This window comes from Hyperoodon ampullatus (genome assembly GCF_949752795.1).
Source record: "Hyperoodon ampullatus genome assembly, chromosome: 11".
NCBI classification, from domain to species: Eukaryota; Metazoa; Chordata; class Mammalia; order Artiodactyla; family Ziphiidae; genus Hyperoodon; species Hyperoodon ampullatus.
The window spans coordinates 54,828,439-54,836,335 of record NC_136924.1 but is presented as its reverse complement, the minus strand read 5'-3'; the positions used below and the strand labels follow the sequence as shown (position 1 = coordinate 54,836,335).

The window sequence follows — 7,897 nt, the reverse complement described above, 5'->3', positions numbered from 1 at the left end:
GGAGATGGGCAGAGGACAGTGCAGGACTTAGCCTCAGAGCCCTTAGCCAAGCAACTTGGACTTGGATGCCATAGGCTTTGATGGGAGGCACACTGGCTAGGTTACATTCTCAAAATACTCTCCATTCTCCTGTCTATCGAGGGCATTGCAATCTTACCCTTAAAGATCTGTCCCTTTGGGTCCAGGGAAGATTTTTAAAATAATTAATTAATTTATGGCCACGTTGGGTCTTGCTTGCTGCGTGTGGGTTTTCTCTAGTTGCGGCTAGCGGGAGCTACTCTTCCAAGGTGTGTGGGTTTCTCATTGCGTTGGCTTCTCTTGTTGCAGAGCATGGGCTCTAGGCACGTGGGCTTCAGTAGTTGCAGCACGCAGGCTCAGTAGTTGCAGCATGTGAGCCCTAGAGCGCAGGCTCAGAAGTTGTGGCACAAGGCTTAGTTGCTCCATGGCATGTGGGATCTTCCCGGATCAGAGCTTGAACCCATGTCCCCTGCATTGGCAGGCAGATTCTTAACTACTGTGCCACCAGGGAAGTCCCCAGGGAAGACTTTTAAACATCCTTCGTAACAGGGAAAATACCCCTGGGTGGGGCAGCAATGATGGTGAATTAGAGTAAAGCTCAGGTGGAACAGGACCCCGGCCGTGCTCCAGAGGCACTGGGCTTGACGAGGTGAAGGGACCTAGAGAAGAAGTCTGGAGTGCTCTCACTTTTGTCCAAGGTCAGTCTTACTTCAGTCCCTTATCCCCAGAAGGCCTCATCTGGGCTGTCTTCGTTCCTGAATAATCAGTGGGTTATTCAGGCTGCGGACGTACATCCCATGGGTCTGTCTAGCAGAGAGTCAGTAAGATGAAGGGCCCTGAGGGCTGAGGGCTGGCAGGCAGTTACGTAGCTCATCTCAACCTCATCTTGCCCTCCAGCTTCCTAACCCCAAAGTCCCAGTCCCAGTCTTCCATTCTGGACTTTAACCAGGTGACACACGCAGTACATCAGCGTCAGTAGGTGTCAACCTGAAACTGGACCTGTGCCTGATTCATCCAGGAAGCTGAACCCAAGCAGCAGAACAAACACTCCTAAAGCAGCTCCTGCCAGGCCTGGAGTGAGAGGTTGTCTGGCTGAACAGACAGTGACTTTGTTTGTTTTGTACTCCTTGCTCCCATCCCCACTTGCCAGACTCCCTCATTCCTTTCTCTCTGCCCATCTGTGGGTCAGGAGCTCTGTGGGTTTTTTCCAGATGATGCAAGAAAGTTTTAAAACTTATTTATTTTTGGATGAAGGTGATTTCTGAGAAAGAGACAGGAGTTGAAGGGGGTCCAGCAGGAGCTGATAAAGGGGTCCAGCAGGAGCTTCTCTGGGAACTGGTTTGGGTGGGGATTAGATAGAACAAAGGGGTCAGAAATTTCTGGGACCACACCTTCCCCAAGGGGTGTCACCTGTCTACAATTTAGGCAAGTCCTGTTCTTCTCCAGGGACCACTCCAGTTTGACCTCACTATCCACATTCTTAGCTAGTTTGTTTTTGACACTAATTGGTGGCCACACAAGACCATTAAATTTTGCTTCATCCCCCCTCCTACCCTCAACCCCAATACAAATGCAAAACAACGTGGGAATCCCCTTTCAGAGGAAGCAAAGGTGCAGCTTTAAGAGAAAGGGAAGGGAAAAAGAGGGCTCTGACTCAGAACCTCCTGCCATTGGCTGCTGGAGGGGATCCCACCTCGGGGATTGGCTGTGGCAGAGTCCGCCCCCTCTTGTGATTGGCTCAGCCAGGGTGATATAAGGAGGCTGTGCCGGCCTCTTTTTCAGTTGGAGAGAGACAGGGAATCCGACTGGGTCCTGTGCTGAGACGCACCTGGCGCAACGTTCTCCTCTCTGAATCCGAGTCCAGGTCCCGCGGAGGCTGCAGCCATGAAGGAGAGACGGGCCCCCCAGCCAATCGTGGCCAGATGTAAGCTCGTTCTGGTGGGGGATGTGCAGTGTGGGAAGACAGCTATGTTACAGGTGTTGGCGAAAGACTGCTATCCCGAGGTGAGTTGCTCGCCCGACCGCTGGCCAGCTTTCCTCCTTGCCCGCATGCCTTCTGGGGGTAGATTCCCACCCACCCAGGGGAGCTGTCTCACCCCGCCCCACCCCTCCCCATCCTCAGCCGCTTTCTGGCTGGAGGACCGCCCTGCCTTAGCTTCCCCTGAGACCTGTTCCACTTCTGCCGCCCCGCAGGCTCCTCCTCACCTCTTCACCCATAGGTCCCCCCCCATCAAATCCCCTCCTACCTCCCTTCATCCTGGAGTCTGCTCTTGGGAGAGGGAACTGAAGGCATTTGAGAGTCTGGGGTTTTTTCTTGACGTAATACCTGTCCGTCCCTTCACCCATCCTCAAAGGTTCTATGCGCTTGTCCCCAGGCAGGCTTCTGCTGCCCTGCTGGTCCAAGGGGCTTGTGGGGAAAAGATAAAGCGCTAGAATTGGCTTGTGGCTGTGAAATTGGAAGACAGACAAATCTGGGGACAAGAGGATTCCTTGTGTGTGTGTGTCTCCCTGACCATCTAGGATATGGGGGGCTTGTCCCTGGCAGGCAGCCATTCACATTTCTTACTCTGAGATGGAGCAAAGTGTCTGTGCCTCTACACTCCCCCTCCTCTGTCCCATGTGGTCCCTCCTGCCCCAGGTATCCCCTCCTCTCCTTATGTCCTGACACTTTAGTGTCTCACTAGGATGAGCGGCTTCTTGTGTAGCCAGCACTAACTGGAGGGTTACAAGGGTAGGGACACCCAGGGTGTGAATAGTTCCTCTCTTTTCACAGACGTATGTGCCCACTGTGTTTGAGAATTACACAGCCTGCCTGGAGACAGAGGAACAGAGAGTGGAGCTCAGTCTCTGGGACACCTCGGGTAAGACTGCTGGCCCCAAGTCCCCCCCTTCCCCCCCGCACTGGTCTGCTGCAGCTGCTGTCTTTTAGAAATTGTTTCCCTCTTTGATGGGGAGAAGGAGTTTGGTGCTTGCCAGGAAACGGAAAGAAGGGGACCTGAAGATTCTTTGGTTGGGGTTGCGGGGAGGGTTTGACCAGCTCAGTTGGCTGGTCCAGGGGTGCAGAGTGGATAAACTCCAGAAGCTACTCACTTCTCTGGGTCTGGCTCCATCCTTCAGAGGGCTGAGATGGTGAGGTGGATGGACCCCGGAAGACTACTGGAGGAGACAGTTAGGGCTTCTCCATTTCCACTCCCTGCCGCCCAGCACACACACACACAGCCTTTACTGCCCCAGAGCAAAGCCAAAGAAGAGGCAGGAGGCAGTGCTGCTGGAGGCCGTTGTGCGTGAGGCAAGGAGACAAGCCTGCTTTGGGGGAAATATTGCTCCTGACTCAGTTTTCTCTCCTGCATTCCATCTCGGGCCACTGCTGCCTCCCTGCCTGCCGCAGCTCAGCCCCACTGTCATACCTCTGCGGCTAAGGATGAAGCGATGCATCGTCAGTGTTTTGGAGGGTGGGGGCTTAATATGGGGCATGGTCACGTTGTACGTAGTTGGGGGGGTGTTGGCTCTGACTGGGCTGAGGTAGAAGATGCTCTGTCTTTCTGGATCATAGAAAGCAATATGTTTCAAGCCTCTCATCCCTAAACCTGCAGTGCTAGTCTATCCTTTGCTTTGATTCTGACCCCTTCATTATCTCTTTAGCCCAGCCCTTTTTTAATAGACTGAGCTCAGATTCGCAATTAAGGACTAAAAGCCAGGAATAGGAGAAAGAAAATAAAATCCACTTCTCTCCAAAAAATGCATATTCAGGCTGAGTTTAAAGAGGAACTATAAATCACTAGGGGTTTCCTGTTACATATAAATATGCCATCCTACTCCTCCAAAGAGCTGTTATTCCCATCATCCAATTTTGAGGTCTCGAAAGATTGGAGGTAGGGGATGGGTAAACAGAAAATGAGACTTCCTTTTGCTCCCCACTCCCCAAAACAAAACAGAAATTCCTCAACCTCAACGGAGGTATGCTTTCCTCCGTTGCAGTTCCAGGGGCTGGGAGGCAGGATTCTGGTTATCCTGGACTGTGCTGTGCTGGCTGGATTGGACTGGTATGCAGCTTGGCTGCATGATGTATGGTTTTTCGTCTGCTGTACTCTGCCCACCTCTCAATCTTCCCAGAATCTTACTGCAGCTCATCTCTTTTCACTACCACCACCCCAAAGAGCCCCTCCTCCTCCTCCCACAGTCAGAATGCAGCCCTTGAATCCCAGTCCAGATAATGGAAAGTCAGCAAGGTGGTCTCTATTCCCTGTGTCGCATCCCCCCCACCCTTCCCCCCGAGTTCTGAAAGGATGCAGGCATCCTCAAACTCCCTCTTTCAAATGAGGTGCCCACAAGGAAGGAGAGGCAGGGGTGTGTGGGATGGGGCTTCCCAGCACTGGGGCCAGGGTTGAACCTGTTCCCATTATTCACTTGCTGGTCTTAGGGGAGGGGGGATCGCTTGGAGCCAGAATGGAGGCCTCCTCCCCTCCCCCTTCCCCAGTGCTGCAGTGCTCCCTTTGCTCAGTGATGCTGTGTTAAGACCCCACCTCAGAGAGGGATGGGGACCAATTGCTGAAGGAGCAAGCATCTATCCCAACTCCCCTTTACTCCTTTTTTTTTTTTTAATTTTAACAACTAACCCCCCCCCCGCCTCAGCTTGGATTCCCCCCAGTTTCCATGGCGATTGCGGTTCAGGGAGAGGGGCTGCTTACTATTCTGAGCACGGATTGTCTGGGTTCCAAATCTGCTACTCTTCCTTCCCCAGGGTGGAGGGAGGAAGGCTCAACCCCTAGCATTCTCCCATATTGGACCACCTGAGTCTGCACTGCCTACTCCCCTCCCAGTGAAGGACCCTTATTCGAGCCTCTAATTCCCAGCTATTGGCGCTGCTGTCTCTGAGAACGCCTCCCTGAGATCTTGGGATAGGGGCTACAGCTTTCCTTTTGCCCTTTACAGCGTAAGCTGATTTGGGTGGGAGGAGGAGGGGGACACTGAATTCTTGATGCTCTCCCTCCCCTGCCAGCCTCCTAGAGTTCTGACCCCACGGCGAAGAAGCAGGGCAGCCAGTTATGTAACATGCAGATTTGTTCCTTCACTGGGGAGACCCTAGAGCAGAGGTTGGGCAGCAGGCAGACTCTAGAAAAGAGACCTTAAACAAGGCCTCGTCTCTCTGTAGGGGTAGGAGCAGCTTTCCCTGGGACTCAGAAAACGGGTGGACCTGCAACTAAGCCCACTGTAGGAGATCCAGACAGCGCCAAATTATACCCCACCTCCCTTTTATTTTGCCCCCTTTCCCTTTTTTAGGACTAAGGAAGATGATATTCTTGTACCGCCTTCTGGCAGGCAGTCAGGTCCCAAGCTTCAGCACTGGAGCACATTCCCCTGGGAGATGGGTGGGGCCATCTCACCTAAGGGACCAAGCATGGGATTCCCAGGGCTCTTTTGGTTTAGGCCTGTAGGGAGGGAGAATGCCATGGCTCACCATCAGCTCTCTCTCCTCTCTACCAGGATCTCCCTACTATGACAATGTCCGTCCACTCTGCTATAGCGACTCAGATGCAGTATTACTATGCTTTGATATCAGCCGTCCAGAGACAGTGGACAGTGCACTCAAGAAGGTAAGGCTGGATAAACTCTGCTATCTCTAGCTCAGCCTGAGAACAAAAAGGAATCTTGGGGACCTTGTCATCTAATCCCCTCTTGTGTAACAGGAAGAAACTGAGGCCAGGGAAGGAAGAGATTTGCCTGAGGCCACATTAGCTACAGCTCCGGGACTAGAACCCAGATCTCCAGTCCCCTCTGCATCCTGCCTTTGCCTCTATCCTGCACTGCTCTGTCAGAGGCCCAGCAAGGGAGGGAAGTGTTGAGACTCAGGAAGTGAGGGATTGAGAGTAGAGGACCATATGGTGATATGGTTTGAGGGTCGGGGAAGGGGCCTTTTGGTGGCAGCTTTTATAGACCTTGATCCCAGGCCTCCTGGACTGGGCAAGCCAGGCAGGCCTGAGCTGAACTGCTGGTAGGAAATGCCTTGGTCCGAGTAGCAAGGTCTGCCCATACTGAGGAGTCCCAGGAAAGCTTGTGGAACTAGGCTAGTTTCCCAGAAGACTCTGGGATTATCTCCTTCCCTTGGAAAGAGACTGGTTGGCTTCTTCCTGGCTTTCTGGACTTGTGAAGCCCTTTGGGTTGAGGGGCAGACCCATGCCCCATATGCTTGGCAGAGAGTGGGAGATTTGCCTCTGTGCTCTCTCTGGTGACTGGGCTGTTGAATTTGGGGACAGACTCTTGGATCAGCATTCCTGTGGCCCCAAAGCCCTCACGGGCAGGAAGATGATGTAATTAGTGCAGTGGTGGTGCTGTGACTCAGAAGGAGGGCTGAGCTGGTGATATACTGGATGGTGTGTGTGATGTTGCCAACTGGGTTTCTCCGGGTGTCCGTCAGCCACTGACTCTCCTTCCTTCCTCCTTCCCATCTCCTTGCACGGCTCTTCAGTGGAGGACGGAAATCCTCGATTATTGTCCCAGCACCCGTGTCTTGCTTATCGGCTGTAAGACAGACCTGCGAACAGACCTGAGCACTCTGATGGAGCTGTCCCACCAGAAGCAGGCACCCATCTCTTACGAGCAGGTGTGTGTGTGTGGTGTGTGTGTGGGCCCTCGTGTGTGCTGGGGGCTGAGTTGGGGAAGGCTACAGGAGAGGGCTTGAAATATGGCCCCTGCTCACACTCACTCACTACAGCAAGAGAGAATTGGTATTCTGTGGGGCCATCTATAATCAGGAAACTAGTTACCTGGATAGAGGTGCTGGGTACCGGTTTACCCAGATTCATGCTATAGTTTGGCAGGTGAGCCATTCCTGTGTGTGCCAGTGTTTCTCAGCTGTTTTTTCTTTTTTTTTTTTTTTTTTTTTGAGGACCACCTGCATTAGAATCACGAGAGGTGCTTGTTAGAATTCCTGACTCCTTATCTATAGAGTCACTCTGGGAGAAAAGTACGGGAATTGCATTTTTAATTAAATCCCTGGATAACTTCTTATGCACATGGGACTGTAAGGATCATTTCTTTTAAACCAGTGTTTCACATTGCAATCATCTGGGCAGCTCTTAAAAATCCTAACGCCTCGGCGTACCCCCAGAAATTCCGATTTACTTGTTCTGGCATCAGTATGGTTTACAAAGTGTGCCAAGTGACTTAAGGTGCAGTCAGGCTTCACCTTCAGAAGATAATCAGCAGAGGGTGGTGGTGGGAGACTGGCAGTTGGGTCCATCGGAGCAGCCCTGGGGAGGACCACTAACCTTAGAAGGCAGTGTTTCAGAGCCATTTTGGATCACTGCATTGATGACCTCACTCCTCCCGCAGGGCTGTGCAATAGCCAAGCAGCTGGGTGCAGAAATCTACCTGGAAGGCTCGGCTTTCACCTCAGAAAAGAGTATCCATAGCATCTTCCGGACGGCGTCCATGGTGTGTCTGAACAAGCCCAGCCCAGTGCCCCCGAAGAGCCCTGTCCGAAGCCTCTCCAAGCGACTGCTCCACCTCCCCAGTCGTTCCGAACTCATCTCTTCCACCTTCAAGAAGGAAAAAGCCAAAAGCTGTTCCATTATGTGAAGTTGGGGTTGGAGAAGGGAGACAACCTCCCACTTCCTCCCTTGGGTTGCAGAGGCATGGGGAGAGGGAGGAGGAGACAATTTAGGACACTGGACGCGAGGTTTTCAGACAGCCACGGTGAGGGCTTGGAAGGAGACAGGAATGGGACAAGGAAAGAGCCAGGCCCGGCTTGAGGACCTGACACTGCGAAAGAACCATCACACCCCAAGCCAGGCACTAGGTGGTGGAGGGGCCGGCTGCCCCAGTGCCCTCCGCTCCAGAGGCAGGAAAGGTGTGGGGCTTTGGGGGGGCATGCTGGCCT

The 7,897-nt window shown here is 52.9% G+C and overlaps 1 protein-coding gene across 1 annotated transcript; it reads left to right on the top strand.

Moving 5' to 3' along the window:
• Positions 1-1,902: 1,902 nt before the first annotated feature.
• On the top strand, positions 1,903-7,596 carry RND1 (Rho family GTPase 1; the record flags this gene model as incomplete). Its single annotated transcript, XM_079714108.1, has 5 exons — positions 1,903-2,022; positions 2,792-2,879; positions 5,503-5,612; positions 6,485-6,619; positions 7,351-7,596. 5 exons carry the CDS (start codon positions 1,903-1,905, stop codon positions 7,594-7,596), a joined length of 699 nt encoding a protein of 232 aa, XP_079570234.1.
• Positions 7,597-7,897: the final 301 nt, after the last annotated feature.